Source organism: Perca fluviatilis, chromosome 6 (genome assembly GCF_010015445.1).
Source record: "Perca fluviatilis chromosome 6, GENO_Pfluv_1.0, whole genome shotgun sequence".
Classification (NCBI taxonomy): domain Eukaryota; kingdom Metazoa; phylum Chordata; class Actinopteri; order Perciformes; family Percidae; genus Perca; species Perca fluviatilis.
The window spans coordinates 32,261,427-32,282,969 of NC_053117.1; the positions used below are offsets into that span (position 1 = coordinate 32,261,427).

The following is a 21,543-nucleotide window of genomic DNA, read 5'->3' on the forward strand; positions in this document are numbered from 1 at the left end:
CACGGCTATTTTAATTTACACAGGTCCATGGTTAGCATCACTAGGCCTCTTTGATGATTGACAGGTCGGTGTGTCACCATGCCCTAAAGCACCCCCTGCTTCATCGTCTTTTTTTAAATAAATAGTACCATATTTACAAAATGTCATGCTGTATTGACAAAGGCTTGAAACTAGCAACCATAAATTTGTTAGAAAAATGTTGACTGAGGTAATATATCAAGTGAGAAGTAGGCTCATTTTCTCATAGACTTCTATAGAAACAGACTTCTTTTTGGAGGCAGTGGAGTTGCCCCCTGCTGGAAATTTGAAAAAAGGTTTAGGGTACTTCAGCATTGGGTTAACTTTTCGTCACTGGAAGTTGCAGTTGTGTATTAAACCTTTTTTAAGTGTAAAAAGAAATCTCTATTTTAATGCAGATCTGGAGTCAGATAAATATCAAAATAACACATCATGAGCAATGATGTTCACTTATGACCTCTGGAACACATATCTGTAATAAAATATCCTAAACTCAAGGTTGGCATACTGGACTGTGACTTTATTCAAAATATAGTTTGAACATGGTAAAAAAAATCTCATATTTTGTCTATAATTAATTAAAAATGATCAGTGTATAAGCACATAAGGCCATGGCGTGTATTCCGGCAGGGGTTGTTCCAAAAATGCACCGTCCATCTGACCGAATGCACGCCCTGTTCTTTTTGCTAACACGCAGTAGAGAAAACTGTGCTACAGATAATTATGACACCAAACTGTCACTTCACTTTACCATGACGTAATGTGAGGAAGCATTTGGGATTTAACACCATAGGTGGGAAAATGTGAATAAAGGTAGGGCTGTTTGTTTGGCAGAGTTAGCTTCACCCTGCCAAATCACCTTCTATTTTTTTTTTCTGGAGCTTTCAACCATATCTTCCACTCACAAAAGAAGGCTTTGAGATACAGAAAGCTCCAGTGAACCTTGAGTTTAGAATATAAACTAATAGGATTGTGCAGCCATTGTGGAGGTTTGTGTAATCATAGTTTTTTTCACAGTTTGTTCGGTTTTGTTCACATAAAACAGTGCTGTAATTCAAGTGTGAAAGGTGCTGGAAAAAGAAAATGTACTGTTATATAATATGCAGCAGTAGTAGTAAAATACAGTCACTGTACCTGTCAACAGCAATAGCAACCAGAGTGAAGACCGATGCTGACACGGAGATCCCTTGAACCATGCCGCTCATTTTGCAGACCAGGCTTCCAAAAGGCCATCCTGTTGACAAGAAAGATGCATTCAGCTGATGTACCTCTATGACAACGCCTCAGGACAGACCAGCTGTTCATGTATAATGTCAAACTAATTCACATACCCAATCAAATCAGAGTACAGGGGAGCGGAAGCGATAGCCATAATATCCTATCTATGTGTATTCATCAGGGGGGACAATTCCTTTTTTATTTGTACTTATTCAGGACTGCTGGTGACTAGAGATGCTTACAGTGTCAGTGTCTTATTGTGGCTGACTTCAAATAATCAGTCTGCAGACTGTCATCAGGATAACCTCTGGCTTCTGTAACCCGTACTCGTGCTTAATTGTCATATGCTTATATTACAAAGGTTGAATGAGGATTTAAAGCTTTCGGGGGTCACTGCAGTGGTTAATTGTATAAGTGAGGTACAAATTAATTGAAACATTTTTGGAGCTTGATACTGGGTACTAGAAATCTGAATCTCAGCCTTTGCTGCTGCTTCGACTTGGACCATTCTTATTTGAATTTGTCTCAAGAGTCCCACAAATTCATGACAATACACTTGTTGGAGTACCCCTTTTAAAGGGAGGGTTTTGTGGGCAACAGGTGCCAATCAGAATTAGAGATGTTTATAGAGATGGAAAAAGTTCTTCTCAGCAAGTTAAGACGTTTCATAAAATTAAATTATCCACATTTCATATCATCTGATAATACAGCATTGTTTTGGTTTGCAAAAGATGTTGTTTGCCTAGAACATATTTTCTAGTGGTTTGATTTCACTGATATTAAAAGACCAGATTGAACATACAATAAACTAGAAGTGTACTCAGACAACGCAGACCTCCGCCAAGGCAAAATGCCCTAACTCGCAATGTTCACGAAAGTACGAAAAAAAAAATTGTGTATCCGCCCATGATTCGGATCTGCTACAAAATTGAATGTTTTCTTCCTTGGCTCATGCTACACCTTCCCACCAAGTTTCATGAAAATCGGGCAGTAGTTTTTCCGTAATCAAACAAACCGCATCAAAAGCATAACCTCCTTGGTAGAGGTAATAAGTAGCCATTAGTGCAGTTGTCTTTTTACTATGTAGTTTGTCCCTAAAACATTTAAGCCCCTTAAGAAGACAAACATGTAACTGCAAATACCCTTTAAGTTTACGATCAATCGGCGTTGTCTACACAGTGGAAGAATTGCTACATGTCGGATTGAGTTTCGAGAGTGACAATTCTGAAGCTTGTGGCAGCACTACTTGTTGTTTACTCTGCCCTGATGTTACACTGCCCTGCTCTGCATTTAAATTACAATAATTTAAACTTTAACCCTGGTTTTTGCTGACATTTCAAAGCATGTCCAGTCAGATTACAGATGACCAAGAGACTTAAAGGCAGAAGAAACCATATCCGAGTTTCCAGTGATAGATTGGTCTGATTTTAAAGTGTGTTGGCATTTCCTCAACAGGATTTTACAGTTTATAAATTATGTTGATGCATTGCGATCAAGCTCAACTCTTGAAACTTACATGCACAGAGCTGAATATGCGGGTTATGCCAGTTCTCCCTGTATACATGTCAAGTGTCTCTGTGATCAACACAGCAAAGAGTGTAGCCCAGTCTGCTTGTTATAGGAATGTTTTTCACACTCCCATCTCCACAAGACGTCCTGATCTTTGTTCTGTTTGATGGGATGATGCATGTAATAATTAACTGAAATGGCGGCTCCTTCATTTTTTATTATACTTTTTTTAAGGAATATGCAGCAGTGCCAGACTCCTTTACAAAACGTCTTTAGTATAGAAACCACTAATTAACACTGCCTATCCACAGCCCTCCAGAGCAGATACGCAGAGCTTCTATTTTGGCCGGACGCCGGACAGTTCCGCAGCAATTGAGCACAGGGCAGATTGTGCGGGACAGGGAGTCGAGCACAGAAACAAAATAAACCATCCGGTTAATTTTCAAAATAAAATACACCGTGCTCACGGCGGATCATATTTCAGCAGGTCAGCACAGAGTTGTTTCCCCTGTACTCCTCTGGATGGAAACAAGCTGTTGTTGGTTTTGTGGTTCTGTTTATAGAATCTACATCCTGTTATATCGCGTGAATCGCAATCATACGTGAATTCGCAATCTCGTGGGTCCTTGTGACTTCAGCTGTCAGTCGTGGCCGCAGCCGTTCCGCAACAAATCCAGACCTGGTGGGTACTGAAGGACGGCGGAGGACGCAGCCGACACGCAGCGGAGCCGATCCACAGCAGTTGGTGGAAATTGCGGGTAAGGCTCTGAAGGATCTTGAACTGCCTACCAACCAACTCTACTATCTGCTTTTTTGTTTTCAAGAACACTATTAATATTACACACATTAGACCCTAATTGATTTCCAAAAACAATTCAGTTGTTAAATTTATATCCATAGAAACATGCAAAAGGTTTTAAATACTAAGTTAATGTGACACTAATACAACGCATGTGTTATTTATTAAGCTGCAGAAGTTACGCAAGTGTGATAATGCAGTCCCATTATCCGCAATATCCTTAAAAGCAAATTGATTGGTTGTTGAGGTAATACGAAGAACACATTTGGGTGACATTGTCGCTTTCATCTCCTTGTGTTTCTTCTGTTATGAGGTAATTGCAATTGGCCAATAAGCATTGATGCAGATGACAAAACCCCGTTATGGTCCATTAAAGCATTTTGCGCTGGAAACATCCTGATGTTGCAGAAGATAAAAGCTTTCTTTGAGAGACAATGCTCAGATTGCTTGTTGTCCAGTCTTAACAGAGCATTCAGGGGCCAAACAAGAGGCTCATATTCACACTGCAGCTAAACAAAGTGACAGAAAGCAGCACATAATGCTCTAAGTAACTATATCTCATCGTGAGTTTTTCTCAACAAAATTTTTTTTTTGGAGGCCCTGAAGTCTATAAAATGTATTTTGAACCAACACTTGTCCCTCCGACTGGTGTGCAGTGTTCAGCTGTATACACTCGGCCTCACTGTCCTATTAGAGTCTGATTCATCGCCCGGTCAGATGTCATTGACTGTCTGAGTGTCCCATTCCCTGCTGTTAAAATGCATTGCACAGCATGAGGCTGTCATCACAAAGCTTTCTGGTAGACTGTGATGGGCTCTGCCCATTGGCTGGTTGATACTGTGCTTCATGTTACAGCTGACTGAGTTCAATTTTCATCTCTGTGACTTTACCCTTTATATCCAGGTGTCACTTTCTCTGCTACGCCCACTCTGTTTAGATCTGATAAGTGCTCCTCTGACTGCTGTGCTTCCAGCAGGCTCTTCCCTCAGCTTCTTGGTCTACTCCTTTCTTCCCTCGTTGCTCAGTTTGGTTGGATGATCAGCTGTAGGAAAAATACTTCCATATCTGTTGAATGCCAGTCAACTAGAATGACTTGTGGTTGCTCTCCCTCCCCCTCCTGTAATGTCGCCACTAGGATATGCCACATAACATAGTTGAGTGGACAAAATGAGAAGCAAATTACCCTCCAATAGACTACAGTAAATAGCAATTTGGTGAAGCTTTGAATGTTCCTTTAAAAGATCTTCTCAAAGCACGTTTTAATATAAAAAGTTTAACTACTGGATACGAGATGTTTCCGTTGATGTTTCTCTTTGTGCGTGCGCTAGAAGTGTCAAGTTTCCACATCACACAATGTGTACATTTCATAGTGGACTCTGATTGGCTTCCAAACTAGCTGTGGCCTCACAAAATCATCCCTAAACTGTGATATAGGTGAGCACAGAGAACCTTGAAAACTCTGCACAAAAATCATTCTACACAGTGAAGGTCGAACACAAGTACAAGAAATCTACATTGGGACCTTAAGTTTTTCTTGTTTCTGGTTTGCTGTGTGCCATTCTTGTCATGCTGTGCATATTTTTTCAAACAAAAACAGTACAGCAGTAGCCTAGAAATTTAGACGCACCCTAGCGGCAGCAAATTTTATTTGCAGCCAGGGGGGTCTAGGCACTCTCCGTTGGCCTGGGAGCTGGAAAAACCAAACTCTGGTCAGGCCAATCACATTGTGTATAGAGTCTGTGGGCGGGGCTTATGGCTGCTGCTGCTGCTGGGAACAGCAGTGTTCTGGAAGACTTGGAGTTAAGCTTTTCTTTGAGAAAAGAACAAAGAACGGCACAGAAATCATTCTTCCTCTAAAAAAGGAAGATGTGTTCGGAGTTTAGCCGACCGGATACGGCAAAAGTTTAATCTACCAACTAGCTTCGCTACCTTCTTCGTTGCTCTGCCTTTTTGAAGCACTATCCTATCACGTGCAGAGGGAATTTGAAAGATAACCGTTTATCCCGCCCCTCGGATTGAGCTCTGTCAATGGTGAGTTCCCAGACCCAACATCTTGATGTGGGTCTGGCTTGTCAGGCTAGTACAGAAGGTTTCCAAACAACTCAGTTTTGAGGGCTCCAAAACGCCAAAGTAGTGTGGACACAAGCAAATGTTATGTATTTCAAAACGTAGATGTATTATAGATTTAAGGTGAGCACTAAAAACCTTCAGCAAATAAATGTGAAAACAACCAATGTTCAGGAGGCAGGATGAAAAATGTTGGTGTCCTGTGTTGACGTATGAAAATAAGTTTTGTTTCATTCTCTCAGCACCGCTCTTACTCCCTCTCTCAGGCACTAGACACCCATGTGCAGACTGCAGTTCAGTGCGACTGCTGGGGAGCGTGAATCTTTCTTTTTTCTCTCTGTCTTTTGAAAAAAAAAATCAGTGGTAAAGCCGACAGCAAAGCCCCATTTTACTTTTAATAAAATCAAACAAAGAGAAATGTTCTCCCCTCATCCTAAAAATCGATACTATACTAACCTACTTCCTTTTCCAGCTGTTGCAATAAATATGAGGAGAAATCAGTCTGCACAAAATCATCTGAGGAGTGTTTGATGGTTATGTATCTGTGCTTTAGAACATAATCACTGCGAAACAATCACAAAATCCGCTTTATTTTTCTCTCCCTACTGTACAAGTAGCTGCAAAAACCTTAGTTATGCTGGTATATAGATGGCCTGGAGTATGTGATGTTAGCTGTTCACTGAACATGACGTGTAAAGCCCCGCCCATTTCTAGCACCTTTGGTAATTGTTATGCATTTCTCCCGCGTTGACCCAGCTGATCTCTGATTTGTCATGACCAGGGATATACCCATGTTGACTGGCTTGGTTTGAATTTCCAAAAGGAGGGTTGAACCCTAATCAGACAACTCTAGCCTAACCCTGGTAGGTGGTGTGAAAGAGACAGACAGGTAAAACAGGAGTAAAGTACATCATTTTAAATGTGATTTATCTTGTTTAGAGGCATTAGATGTATAATTTGTTGTAGTGTTATCTATTTATTCATTATACCCACAATAAAGTAATCTCTGGAGGTGAATAACGCGATTTAAACTACATCCACACTACATTTTCATTTTAAAACAGGGTTTGACACAGGAATGGTCACAAATCACTCCAATAATAGCTTGCCACTGTGCATGTAGGCAGTAGTAGTATTATAAAATGCTGAATTTAACTGCACAACAGCTGCTAGCATCAACAACAAGATCAGAAAAGGCTGTTATTTGTTGTCCACGTTGAATTAACCACCAGTAGTCAAGGCTGATGTTTGTTTTCTTCCGGAAAAGGGCCAGGGTGCAATTTGTGAAAAAAGCTGAGGGGGGGATGTTTTTTGATCATGCACAACAACAAAAAACATGCAAGAATTGAATCCCTCTTCTAATACCATAGATAGTACCAGTTGACCAGCCATGTTAAAACACTTATTTATGAACTTCAATATTCAAAGGAAAATAATTTCAAAATTAAATAGCATGTGTTGTCAACATAAAATACAGCACTTTCAAGCCGGTGGATGAAAAGTAATTCAGCAGAGGCAGGGATATATAGACCAGAAAGGGGGAAATCCCCCCGAATAATCGCACCTCACATCACATGATAGGGGCGTGACGAATCAGGGAAGGACACATATGGCAACGCATTCTCATGAACGGTTTCGTATGATGCCGGCTGGTCACGTGACATCGGCTACAGAGCTCCTTGCTACAGAGTAGCAGTTGCAAGCTGTTTAAGCCACTACAGAGCTTCGTAACGCAGGCTACAGACCTCCGTCACAGCTCGTTGTATCAGCAGCAGTTAGTAGATGTGTTTAGCCGCTACAGAGCTCTGCACCAGCTACGGTGCTCCGCATGGTGCTCCGTCAGCTCAGCGGTAGTTGATAGTAGTTTGATGATACATTGATGACGTGTGAAATAAACGTAAAATGTGGTGGTTCAGTTACCCAAAAATAGGTGACTGTGAGCCGGGTACAGAACACTGCGAGCTGCCGGTCATTTCGGCAGAGATTACAGTTTAGTTTAGGCAAGAAAAGTGAGTATTATGCTGCGACGAAAGTTAAATTTAGGCATGGAAACGACTAGTTAAGTTTAGGAAAAAGTTTGTGGTTTGTATTAAAACACTCCCAAAGGTGGCCGGGTTAGCTCAGTTGGTAGAGCAGGCGCACACATATAGAGGTTTACTCCTCAATGCAGCGGCCGCGGGTTAGACTCCGACCTGCGGCCCTTTGCTGCATGTCATTCCCCCTCTCTCTCCCCTTTCATGTCTTCATCTGTCCTGTGAAAATAAAGGCCTAAAAATGCCCCCCCCAAAAAAAATCCCACAAAAGAAAATACACTACCAAAGAATTCCCATTACCCTGAACACCTCCCTATGCAGCCAGCCGTGTTCTTATACAGCAGCAGTCAATGCGGTGCGCCCAGCAAAAAAAAAAAAAAGGAATCATTATTACAATGCTTATCTTTTCGTAGCTTTTCGAACGTATGGTTCATGAGAACAGGCTGCATATGGACTGATAAGATCCAGTCAGGGAGCGAATGTGGTTGTCTGCGTCATTATTTTAAAAGCTCTCCGTTTCTGACTGTCCAGATTAAACTGCAACCTTGTAGTTTTCAAACTAAAACTGTCAGCAGCGTTTCCAAACTTAAAAACATACTACATACTACAAACATTTTAGGTGTTCGGAAATGCCAGAGAATTGAGACTGCCAGGCGTAAACTTGGCAAATGTTTAAAAAAGGTTTTACAACAAATATGTATGTGTGGATCTAGGCTGAGTTGATCCACAGTCACTGAATAACAAAAGAATAAACTGTGATTGCTCAGAGCATTCTTTTGTCATTCAATTGACATTTAATAAAAGAGACGTGCTCGCCGGCTTTTTTTTTTTTGTATTTTCAAGCTGACTCTTCACACTAAATTAGATCCAAATTTGAATGCCTTTTAGGAGGTTCCAGGTTTATTGATTTTTGTAAAATTAATGATCTTGATTTTAGTAAGTTGAGAGAAAACTTGCATCTTTCGGAATTATTATGTCTGGTTTTTAATTGTTTGTTTTAAAACTGATAAAATTAAGTCATTGCAGCTTCTGCAATCTATATGAAAAATCTAAACTCTCAGCCACAATCTCTCGCTCCTGTGAGATTTGTATCATAAAAAGCCAACTGTCAAGTCTAATCAGCCCAATGTGTAAAAATGCCCTGGTCTTATTCATGCACGCAGGGAAGTCTGCCTGACTTCGCCATGACAATTTCAACTCCTATGAGCCTTCTTCACTTTTGATCAACACAGGCTGTCAAGAAAACAATAGTTCATTCTAGGATCGCCTCAAGACTCATGTTGCCTGGGATGACCTCAAAGTACCTCTTAGTAGTCCACATTAATGCAAGTCTAAACTAAAAAACAAAAGCAGTCTTGCAGAGAATTAAATACAATCAGTGGTTAGGGATTAGGGAACAAGGTCAATCAAAGGATTAACAGGACTATCAGCCCTGTGAAGCTGTGATGCATCATGACACATCCAAAAGCTAAATTGTCAATTGGAGGAAAAATGGAGATATTATTTTTCCGCATCGATCTTTAGAACTAGTGGGGCAAAACATGTCAAAATAGACCTGTGTAGTACGTTGGCCCTTACATCTTAATATTAAACTGTACCTGAGACTGACAGCAATCAAGTAATTTGTTTATGAGGTATCCTTTCATTAACTAAAGTGTTTGACAAGTGTAAAGTTTGACCTGTTTTTAGCGCAAGATCAAAAGTCAGGGTATCGACAAAGTTGTTACAATACATCCTGAAGTTAACTTAAATGTCTGTACCACATTTAATAGTAATTCATCCAATAGTTGCTGAGACATTTCCCTCAATATGTCAGCCTGCTGGTGACGCTAGAGGAAAAGTAAGGGATCACCAGTCATTAGGATTCATCTTTCTGGGTACCATGAATGTCTTAACCAAAGTTTATGGAAATTCTCCTAAAAGTTGTTGAGATTGGGTTACAGTTTTTTGAGATATCCTGTCATCAGACTAATTATTGGGAGATTTGGCCTGTTGGTGGCACTAGATTGGATTAAAGTCAAAGTCAGAGCATAAATGCCCCTTCCTAAATTCACAGCAATCCATCAAATAGTTGTAGTTAAGATATTTCAGTCTGGAAAGTGTTAAAATGACCAACTGCATTACCTATATCAGTGGTTCCCAACCTGGGGTCCGAGCACCCCCAGGGGGGGCGACAGAGATCACAGGGGGGGCGCAAGTCTTTATCTGGTTTGAGGTTGAGGTAAAAAAAAATATTTGCACATGCTAAACAAATTATGATAATACACTAGAATATATAATGTATACAAAAGTCTGTATGAAAACTATATATTTTGTTGTATCCTCGTTTTTCCTGACGCCACGGCATCACTATTTTATGAATGAAACATGGCAGAGAAATGTAACAGTGCTGATAACTCCTCTGTATCAAAAAAGAAAGTAAGGCTCTATCTCGAGAGTTACCTCAACTTCGGTTTCGGGGGGGCACAGCTTTTCTTAGACATGAGTAGGGGGGGGCGCCAAGGAAAAAGGTTGGGAACCACTGACCTATATGACCATGCAGCCAGCTTGTTAAACACAACAACAGCAACACGATGAAAGCTTCACATTACTGCCCTGCTCACCTGTAATTATGTTGTCAAGAAGTGTTGTGGGCATGCAGAAAATCCCAACCAGGAGGTCACTCACAGCAAGGTTTAAGATGAACAAGTTGGTGACAGTCCGCATGTTTTTGCTCCTTATCACAATGAAACACACCACTCCATTTCCCACCATGCACACGAGGAAGATCAGCAGGTAGGACACAATGAAGATGGCTGCTGTGGATGGTTGATGCAGGTAAAATCCAACATAGGTGATGTTGCTCCTGGGTATGACATACTCCACGGAGGAGTTGTAAAATGTCCAGTTGTCATGCAGTTGAGTCAAGTTGTTCTCAAGTCCTTCGTTCATTTTAAATCTGAAAAATAAAGGACGAGTAGATGATTTTACCACTGAACCAGCCCACTTTCTAGTGCAATTTCAAAGAATGGGAACTTATTGAACAGATGAGATTTTTAAAAATGCTTAGACTTAAATCCCATTAAAAGACCTTTTGAAAATTTAACAATAATGCATTTTCTGCATTCATGCTAGAAAAAACTTAAATTACATAAAATAATGGAAGCTATACACCATTGCCGAATAGCTTAGTATGTGTTCTATGTTTTGCAAGGTTACATTAATTACATGAACAAAGGTTTAAACTGATAGTATAGATTGAGCTGCAGAAACAAAACTGACATATCACCTTTATTATAAGGTTGATCTGCAGAGTCGGGAGAACTCTTTCGTCACCATGAGCTACTACCTCTTTCACATTACATGTTGTCATTTGGCTCATTGCTAGTATTAAAAATGAAAATAACTAAAATATTGAGTAGTGCAGCTAATTTTAGTTACAGCACATGTATGACATAGTCCCATCGTTTCCATTAATGTAGTGTGCATAATTCATTGTATCACCAGCTCTTATGTATATATCGAAATCTAGTCTCGCTTTGCCAGACCCTAATCCAAAGTGCGCTGGAGGAGAGTCTGGCTACTCCACATAGCATTCGGGGATGGGAGGAAAATGTGCTCTGGTTTATTGGCATTTCTTTAAACCAATCACAATAGTCTTGGGTGGTGCTAGGCACCGGAGAAAAGCGGTGCCGCTGCAAAATAGGCTCAGAAGGAACTTGTTTTGTGTACTTGTTTGGGTGGGACATTGGGTGTGAGTTTAAAAGTTGTTTTAGTCATGCAACAGAAAACTTAAATTGGACAGATAGTCTAGCTAGCTGTCTGGATTTACCCTGCAGAGATCTGAGAAAAGGTTAATCATAGTCCTCGTAAATTCGACCAGAGTTTAAAATGCCAACATAAAGGAACCCCAAGGCAACAGATATCAGGCCTAAATGAGTGAAATCCTGAAATCCAGCGGATTTTCCAGCGGCAACGAAGAAATCCCAGAAGTGGAACGTCAAGGATACACGTAGACTAATGGAAATCAGACACTATTGGCGTGCCTATTAACCCTCAGCCGCCGTCTTGTACTTTACTTAAGTTTATATTTTCTAAATTCCCCAAAATGACAGCAGAGAGAGAATAATGCTTATTCATAAATCTTAAAATGCTCTTTGCATGCATTTTTTTTTTGACGGTATTGTCTGTAGTCCTTGTAAACATCTTCTGTTGTCTCACTCCATTGTAACTCCACTGGAAACTGACATTTTGTGAGAAACTGAAAAAATAACTGTTGTTTACAAGTGGACAACAAAATGGATCCAGAAATGCAAAACATCTCTGTCCCTAACAGCTGATTCTGGGGTGCACAATGTAATGTGGTTTCTTTTCCTCCCAAGTCAACAGCAAAAGCTGTGACAGTAAATCACTCTGAAAGTATATAGTAGCGATTTGCATCAAAAAGTGTAGCTGTAGTGATTATTAATGCTCATTTTGTCTGATTATAACTGCGTGTAATTATTATTTACGTGGAAAAGCTTGGGGACAATAGCAGAACTTGCACGTTTGTGCCTTAAAGCGCCCATATTATGCTCATTTTCAGGTTAATAACTGTATTTTAAGGTTGTACCAGAATAGGTTTACATGGTTTAATTATCAAAAAACACCATATTTTTGTTGTACTGCACAGCTCTCTCTCACTGCTGCAGATCCTCTTTTCACCTGGTTTCTGTTTTAGCTACAGAGTGAGACCTCTTTTCTTCTTCTTCTTCTGTACTATCTTTGATTGCACTCGCACATGCGCAGTAGCTCAGATGTAGAGCATGTCAGCTAGCTAACTCTAGAGACAGTAAAAGAAAGCCTGTTTCTCCAACTTTGGTCAGTTACAAGGCAGGATTAGCTGGGAGACTTCTAAATGAGGGCGCACATGTAAGTAGTTCTTTTGTAGATTATGGTGAACTTGTGTGTGTTGTAGCAGTGCTTTGCTATTGAGAACGACGTAGCATGCGACGTAGCATGCTAACGTTAGCATGCTGTGTGGAAGCACCAGAGACACAAAAGAACACCCCAAATCCCAGAAAATGTGTTTTTTTCATAATATGGGCACTTTAACATATTTACTTCATTATCCATGTCACCTTTTCTGACCGTTTAACAACCCTTTCTTTATGATTTATGCCAACAGAAATGCCTCTTAGTAAAAGCCATTATCTGGAGTTTGTCTGCTCGTCACTGGCGGGGACAAACCTCACAATTGGTAAAGTGCTCTATAGGCTAACTGCTGCTTTCTTTGTGCAGATGAGCTGAACAAATGTGAATATAAAACATGAATGGGCAAATTTGGGGCTAATTGGAGGAACTGAGGAAGTATAGATTTTGAAAGGTCTTTAATTTGCCAATCCAATTCAGCAGTTTTAATGACTTATTTATAGAAACACAGATGTGTCCTGGTGGTCTATGTTGGGTGTTGTGTATCTGGGACTATGGCTGTGTTCCAAATCACATACCTTTTCAATTATTTACTGTAGCTGCCCTAACAAAGTGCAGTGTTGTAATGTAACGGAGTACAAATACTTCGTTACTGTACTTAAGTAGAAATTTCACGTATCTGTACTTTACTTCGCTATTTAAATTTATGTCAACTTTCACTTTTACTCCACTACATTTCCTAGATAAAATGTATATTTTTACTCCGTTATATTTCCACTAAGCATCTTCGTTACTCGTTAATAAAAAATAAAATTAGAAGAAATGTGTGCGACTGCAATAAGGGAGGTTTGGCGAATCACTGCTCCTAGATTGCATTATGCACGCTCCGCACGCCGCGCGCTCTATTTCAGCGCTTGTTTGTTGCTAAAGGAGGAAGAGGACGCACAACTGAAACCGCCATGGAAGCATGAGCACCTACTGGAGGACCTCCCGTTAACGTAGACGACCAGGCTCGACATAAGCAATGGCCCGATGACCCGGGACCAGTAAAAACGTATGTCGGGCTGGTTGCAGCCACAGTCACTGGTGTGTGCGTTACTTCACGCAGCACATGTACTGACTGGAAACGTTACCAAGGATTATTTACCGCCGATGGCGCAGATGAACTAAAGCTACACTCGTTACTGTAAGTAGGTAGCTTACAATAAAACCTCCATGATTAAAGAGTCAATACTTATCAATAACCCACGTACCTACAGGCAGAAACACGTAGAAACCGATATTTCAGTCTGCGCTGTCCACTCTCGTCCACCGCGCTGTGCAAACACAGCTCTACTCTGCAAACACAGCTCTACTCTGCAAATAGCGACTTTACAAACGAGCTAAGATGTCAGTTTGTAGTCCAACTGTTTGTCTCAATTTGCAACCAATCTTGAACTTTGGACAAACTCTTGTAAACGTAGCTGCTGTCTAAACGAGCCATCCTCTCCGCTGGAGCGGTAAACCTATGGATGTATTGTAATGAGCTGAGTGAATGTGTCCCTGTTATTATGAGTTCATCAGTTATGCAGATGTTTACATGTTTGTGTTATGCAATAATGTTACCAGCAGAGGTCAATGTGGTTATATCAGACCTATTTGGGTGGCGATTGTCTCGCGAGACAACCCGAGTTTTTGCGGGATTTTGGGGGGTTGAGGAAGAGCCTGGGCGGGGGTTCGGGTTGTTGTTAGCGTCTGAATGGACGGCGTGGTCACGGCCAACAGTGACCTGAGTTAAGCTGTGTTACCTAAATAAATGCACCGAAGTTGCAAGCCAGTCATCACCTCCTTATTCAACACTGCAGCACTGGGGTGCTCGTTACAGTATTTTAAGACCAAAACAAATACATGTGGCTACTTAATATGCACGTGAATGACACGTTCTTCATTCTTGACGATGTTGCCGGTTGTATTATTTAGCAACAGAATTGTCTTATTTCAAATTAGGCATACAGGACTAATCTGAGATCATTTTCTAGTTAAGTAGCCTATCTAGTTATCATTATGGATTTTCCATGTTTTTAGGGGTTTGCTTACTAATGTAAAAAATAGCAAAATATATAGCATTAATTTAGTAAGAAAGTGAAAATATCAAACAAGATGATGGTATTAGGTATAATTTTATTTTCTTTATTTGAAAGGCCAGCCCCTGGAGTGTCTGCTTAAAAAAATTCTGGCCCTTGGAAAAATGTAGTTGATGACCCCTGGTCTAGCTTTGCTAATAATGGCACAACATCCAGTGGCAGTGGCTATCTGGGTTAGAACCATTTTCTAAAGCATAGGTGCGGCGTATATTTTCCTGCTTTTTTGTCCTTTTCCAATCACACATATGATATTTCTTTCAGGGCCAGTAAAAATGTAGAAGGGGCCAGCAAAACTCTGGGATTTTTTTTTATGTTGAGCCCTGCGACCACCCCGACGATAGTGGTGAACTTGGTGAACAGGGTAGTGGTGAAGATAACGTCATACACCCGTGTTTTCAAGAAATGTTTCTGTACATTGATGTCAGCTCTAAAAATATGCTGTTTGTTCTTTGAACTTAAGAGAATTGTGCCTGAAAAGTCCTAGAAAAGAATGTGATTTTGATTTGATGAGTGAGATTAAGAAGATATGGGAACCCTGAATATGCTTTATGCTTTACTATAAGAAAGCCACAATAAAAGTTCTAACCGCTTGCTTTTTAAAGGTCCAATATGTAATATTTGTACTATAATAAATCCAAAAATGACACCAATGCCTCATCAGATATTAAGGAAACATGTTAAATTGAAATACTATCTTTTCTGACAACAATGCTAATGTCAGTATTTTTTCTTTTTGAAATTTACATTCCGTGACGGAATTTCTGTTTATGTTTTGATCTGTGTGTTGTTATCAACGGCCCAGTTTGACAGCCAGGCCGGGTTGCCAGATATACCTGTAAAACGATAAACCGCGCGCTACAGCGCTAACGCGCTAGTACAGCCATGAAAGCAGCACACAAACGAACAGGATCAACGGAGATAGATTCTACCCGACCTAAAAAAAAAAGAAAACCGCATGTTTCTAACAGTTGCGTGACCAGAGACGTAACAACCCCCTGGTAAATATTGGAGATGCATTTGAAAGATGGAGACAGCTTAGATCCCAAAAGGATGCAGAATTGGCTTATTTCCTCCTGAACAGGTAAGCATAGCTTCAGGCTAATTTATCACAGCCACTAGGGACGGGTATTTTATGTCATTTCAACATTTGTGTACTCACATCGAATTATATAGCTAAAGTACCCGAATTGGTTACTCGCAAAAAAAAACTTAGACAGTACAATAAAGTGATCCCGACTGGTCCTGGCTAACGCCGCCATGCTAACCCTGTTAACTGCTAACGTTACCGGGAGGACCAGGCAAGCGGGCCATGGCTGTTTACAACGTGTAGTTCAGCGGCTGGAGCCGACAACGGTGAGTTATTTTAAGCCACGAGAGGGGGGCTGTAAATTGGAAAGAGAGGACTGTGAGTTTGCAGTGTGTTTAGCGATTGTTGCCGTAATTCTAAGCCAATGAAGTGTGTTCCGTCTGCAAGGTAGCTAGTGGTATTTTTAGCGGTTCCTATTGTAATTCTAAGCCGAGGAAGTGTGCCTGACTGGCGTGTGGAGAGGACGGCGAGGTTGTTGTGTTTTTAGCGGTTCATACTGTAATTTTAAGCCGAAAAAGTGTGTCTGTCAGTTGGTTACAGAGCTCCGCGTGAGCACGGGCTTTTATGACTGTCAATATAGCCAGCATATAACCAACGTTAGCTACTCCGCTGTGCTGTGGAGTAATGTCTGGCTATGTGAGACTAGCATCTAACGTTAGCTACTCTGCTGTGCTGTGAAGTAATGTCTGGCTATGTGAGAAAAGCATCTAGCAACATTGTTGTGAATGCTGCGGTCTCAGCCTGGCAACCCCCGTGAACTTCGAGTCTGGGCAGGAGGGGGCGGGGGAAACGACTCTCCAGTATTTTGAATTGGTAGTGCAGTAACTATTTTAACCGCTAGCTGCCAGTATTACATACAATATTACATATTGCACCTTTAAAAAAATAAAAAAACTTTTACTTTTACTTCAAATACTTAAGTACATTAAATATCAGAAAATTACTTTTGATACTTAAGTACAGTATATATCAGATACTTTAAGACGTTTACTTAAGTAATATTCTAAAAGGTAACTTTCACTTCTACCAAAGTCTTTTTCTAGTACGATACTTGTACTTTTACTCAAGTATTGCTTTAACAAAGAGCCTTGAACTTTTACACTCTGGCTCATATATGCTGCGCAAAGGATTGTGGGTCAGATGTCAAAAAAGCATGCTGGCTTGCATACTGCAAAATACATCAGCAACAATACAATGTATTGAGACAAACTAAACAGTTTTCTGGCATACTAAATAGTATGTTAGTATTCTGTAGGTATTGGAACTTATGAGTAATGATCAGAACTGTTTTGAAGGAGGACTGAGGTGAAGGTACACCTATTTATGACTAAACATATACACTTTCTAAGATGGTGATCACAGCCCCTTTTCTCTGAAACAACAAACAAGCCCGCTGCATCTTGCAGACACAAGTTCATTGTGTTTTTCGGTGCTATTCACTTTCCCCTTGCGCTTGCCTAGAAACTCAGCAAGCATGGACAACGGGCAGCAACATGAGATCTATAAAATGCACGTAATCTAATAGGGCCTGAGACTGAAATCCCCACAAACATGGGTCCTGACAAAGAGATGTTTTTAGTATTCATTGTGAACAATGTTGCCACAGAATTGCAATATGCTTTTGTGACTTTCTTCTACATAAAATACCTTAATAGAAGAAAAATACTCTAAAAACAATTTTATGTTGTGCTGGTTTCCTGAAGATGAGCACATTTTGCCCACACGCCACATGATGCATGAGTTTTTTTTATCTGTTATTTTAGACAGTGAATGGAAGACTAGTGCCACTCTAAAATGTGATTTGTGCGTACCCCAATGATGTGGTACATCCACAATATTCTTTTTGGATTAGATTTTTTAGGATGTGATGAGTGAGACATTGTGGGATTCAACCCCATTTCTCTTCCTTTTTGGTCTACATATGATATCTCAAACCTCGTGATGAACCTGGGGTGATTGATGGTTTCAGATGACATCTTCCTGATTACTACTTCCTGCTACTGCTTTTAGTCTAACTAAATCCTGTTTCTGTATTAATGTACAGACATATCATGAGTTTAATCAAATTACATCATACCATAGAGCACAGTCGTCCTAATTGATTGATTGCTAAAGATTAGAAATGGATTCCTTATCCATTTTTTACTCATAAGATTAATTGAATTGCTTGCACAGTGCACTGATGGACCCACAGCTAGTGAATTTTTATTAGAATTGTTTGACCAGAGAGGAATCATCGTTGTGGTGTGGTGGTTCTTGTTCTCTCAGAATGTCAGTCTCTGCAGTGAAATTAGGTAATTCTGGAATTTGAATTAAAATCATTATCCAGTCTATGGGTGGTTTCAGAGGCTTTTTCCACCCTTACAGATATAACGTTCTCGGGAGACTTAATAGCTCTAATTTGTGGCCTTCGCTTTGTGTGCTTTGTTCTCAAACTGAAAGCTTTGAAACTTCAGCACAACTGTCCAGATTAAGTCAGGATTCCTTTTTTTTGATCAGAGTATCATTCATAAACAGCATAAGTCTGGTGTTGGATTGGTGGAAGAGCCGTGTAAACTCAATATGTTAGAGATCATATGAACCTGCTACCATAACCACTGAGGAAATATGTGATCTGGATTAAGATTATCTTCAAACAGATTCATTAAATGATTAAAAATGTTATATATCATATTACTGCAATATGTAAAAATAGGTGATCAAGCTATCTTAAAATGCAAACAATTAAATGGTTGAAAGAAACCAGGTTGTGCAAAATATCACAGTTATGACATTTTATGTTATGAGATTTACCTGTGCAGGATAAACTCTAAAGGCCCTGACACACCAAGCTGACGGCCGACCGACTACCAACAACGATGGCCACCTGTGGCGTCGCCTCTCGTCGGCCATCGTCACCTTTCTCTGGGCCAAAAATTAGCACTGGAACACACTACACAGACTACAGCCGACGGCCAAGTACCACGTACTTAACTCCCCATACCAGCAGGCGGTGGTAATCTATTCATCATTCAACAGGGGAAATCGGATACATTTGTTATGATACCCACAACAAACAGCGTTTGCTCTAGCAGTGCCAGTACCGAAAAGAGCCTACGGTTCCCGCTCTATGTGTATTGGATTGATCAGATGAGATGAAAAATGAAAGGAGCCTTGGGTGTGCCTGTCACAGTCGTTTGTTTTTTTTCCTCATTCTTGTTTACAAGCTGAACAGCCAATCAGATGAAAACAGGCCGACGGTGCGGGACACACCACACAGACTAGGACCGATAGCTGACCAACGGCTTGGTGTGTCAGGGCCTTAAAGAGACTTAAACTGATCATAACTTCATAAGTTAAAGGTCCCATGGCATGCTGCTTTTTGGATGCTTTTATATAGGCCTCAGTGGTCCCCTTATACTCTATCTGAAGTCTCTTTCCCGAAATTACATACAATTAAATACAGCCACTAGAGCCAGTCCCACAATGAGCTTTCCTTAGGACGTGCCATTTCTGTGTCTGTAGCTTTAAATGCTAATGAGGAGGAGAGAGGGGGGGACAAGGTGGAGGGTGGGGGTGTGGCCTTGACAAACTGCCACTTTGCTTGTTTGCAAGCCATGATGTCTCTCTCTTTCTCATGGGGTGGCCAAATTCTCTGAGCAGGCAAAGCAGAGAAAGGGGAGGTAATGTTTCTCCTTATGACCTCATAAGGAGCAGATTCCAGATCAGCCCATCTGAGCTTTCATTTTCTCAAAGACAGAGCAGGATACCCAGGACTTGGTTTATACCTATCACCATTTCTAGCCACTGGGGGACCATAGGCAGGCTGGGGGAACTCATATTAATGTTAAAAAAACTCATACCGTCCTGTCAGTATAACCTCATTAACCAGCTATAATAGCCTGTTCATTAATTGTCATAAAACCAACAGAGTCCTGTCAGTTTAACGTCATTAAGCGTCCCTTAATTAAATGATGATGTTGTCACACTACTTGCAGTCTCACTAATATAAGCAGCTTACAGATGGAGCCGCTTGAGTGGCAGCTCTTGCTGTTTCTTCAGCTCTCATAACTTTCTGTGTTTTTGGTGAATGTAATCGCTTTCATTTTACTTTATTTTTATCTATTTTAAGACTGATACAAACGATCAACCTGGACTCATATACCTTTCAACATCTTTCAATCATCTGAGCCATAACTGAATTACAACTTTACAATCTAATTAATTTGACACTATTCACATGTCCTCCTCACTAGGTTTTTCTTGCTACCACTACAAAGCATTACACATGTATGCTTCCACTTATTTTAAGCTACCGATGATAAGTATCGTTTTTTGCTCATTATAAATAAATCAAAAATTAATAATCTTTGTGTTTTTCACTCTAAGCTGCTGTTGATATTTCAGTCAATTTCCTTTGTTGCATATAAGAAAATAAGAACTGCAAATACACATATATATCTGCATTGGCTACACTGAGCATGCTTCTTCAGTTCAAAACACTTCGAGCTCTGCATGGCACATAATGGAACCGGTCAGGGTCAGAGGTTAGCGGATCGAGACATTTGTTTTATTTAAAGCCACCATATTTTTTTTTTACTCTATTCATGTTATTCATGCCCCCAGACTCCCCTGCTGCTACGCCACGGATTTCACGCACAATTTTCATGATTCACATCTGCCTACAGCCAACGGGACCTGCGCCGGTGGATGGAGGAAAATACCTATGGATGTTAATTTTGTGCCAACGTTGCGCGTAAAGCAGTCGCTGCACTTCACATGGGCTGGTGAAAAATGAACGGTTTCCAGGGCTGTTTGCATTCCGATTGTTGCTGCTGTTACTGCTGGGAACTTTACGCATCACATTGCGCTTCAGGGTGCAAACTTCTGGAGCTGACGCACAAACACGCTGACTGACAACTCCTGGACAAAGACGTGTCTGTGTCCAAATTGCGTTCAGCGCATCAACGCGGACAAAACTGGCTGGACAGACAGAAGGATAGAGAATAGGATGTGCGTGTACCGAAAAGCTTGAGTTACTTACTGACCCGAAAGCTCTGCGACTTGATAACCTATTACAAGCACTTAACGAGCTTAGGCTGCAATGAGTCCTATTCACTCTTCGAAAATTAGTTTAAAAAAATTAATTTCACAGACAATTATCCACTGTTTTGACAGTAAATAACGCTAATAAACTACATTGTCTTACCTTGGTTTATTTCAAATCAAGCTGTTCTCCGAGGAAAAGAAAAGCAAAAAATGTCCACTTTACTCCGACTAAGACATACGTGGATCAAAGAGACAGGAAAAACAAACAGAGCATGGAAAAAAATAAAGAGTTAAGCTCCGTCCGCCAGTCCGGTTTCATGTGCGTCGCTGCGAAGCGCTTCGTGTACAGGATGCGCTCAGCCAGCCGCTCAGAGCGCAAGAGGAGGATTTACAGCCGGATCCGTCCGTGTATTTGATGCGGTGACGTCGGGAGTGAAGGGGGTGGGATGAACGGGTTGACTGATTTCCCCCCTGATCTCTCGCAGCTGCTGTCTCTGAAATGTCAAATCTGCTATTAAACAAAAGATCTAATGTGTAGCTGATTATGAGAGGACAGGTCACAGATGGCCTGAGCCGCGCAACCTGCTGCGGCACATTTTATATGAGTATAAAAGCACAAACACTGCAGAAATGCGTGCTGCTGAGGGCACACACACACACACACACACACCACATACAGCACACACAAGTTATGTGAATTATGTTTGAAATGTACACAAAAATCCAATTTGAAGCATGTGGAAGCCCAAAGGTGCTGGAATTTAATAACAA

The 21,543-nt window shown here is 40.7% G+C and overlaps 1 protein-coding gene across 1 annotated transcript in view; it reads right to left on the reverse strand.

Annotated features, from left to right (window-relative positions):
* npffr2a (neuropeptide FF receptor 2a) overlaps positions 1-21,131 on the reverse strand; it is a 36,398-nt gene extending 15,267 nt beyond the window's left edge. The window contains exons 1-3 of the mRNA XM_039804274.1: positions 20,933-21,131; positions 10,248-10,582; positions 1,153-1,252 (exon numbers count right to left, since the gene is read on the reverse strand). Coding sequence (XP_039660208.1) covers positions 1,153-1,252; positions 10,248-10,575 — 428 coding nt within the window. The 5' untranslated portion in view covers positions 10,576-10,582; positions 20,933-21,131. The remainder of the gene's footprint in view (positions 1-1,152; positions 1,253-10,247; positions 10,583-20,932) is intronic.
* Between the last annotated feature and the right edge of the window lie 412 nt (positions 21,132-21,543).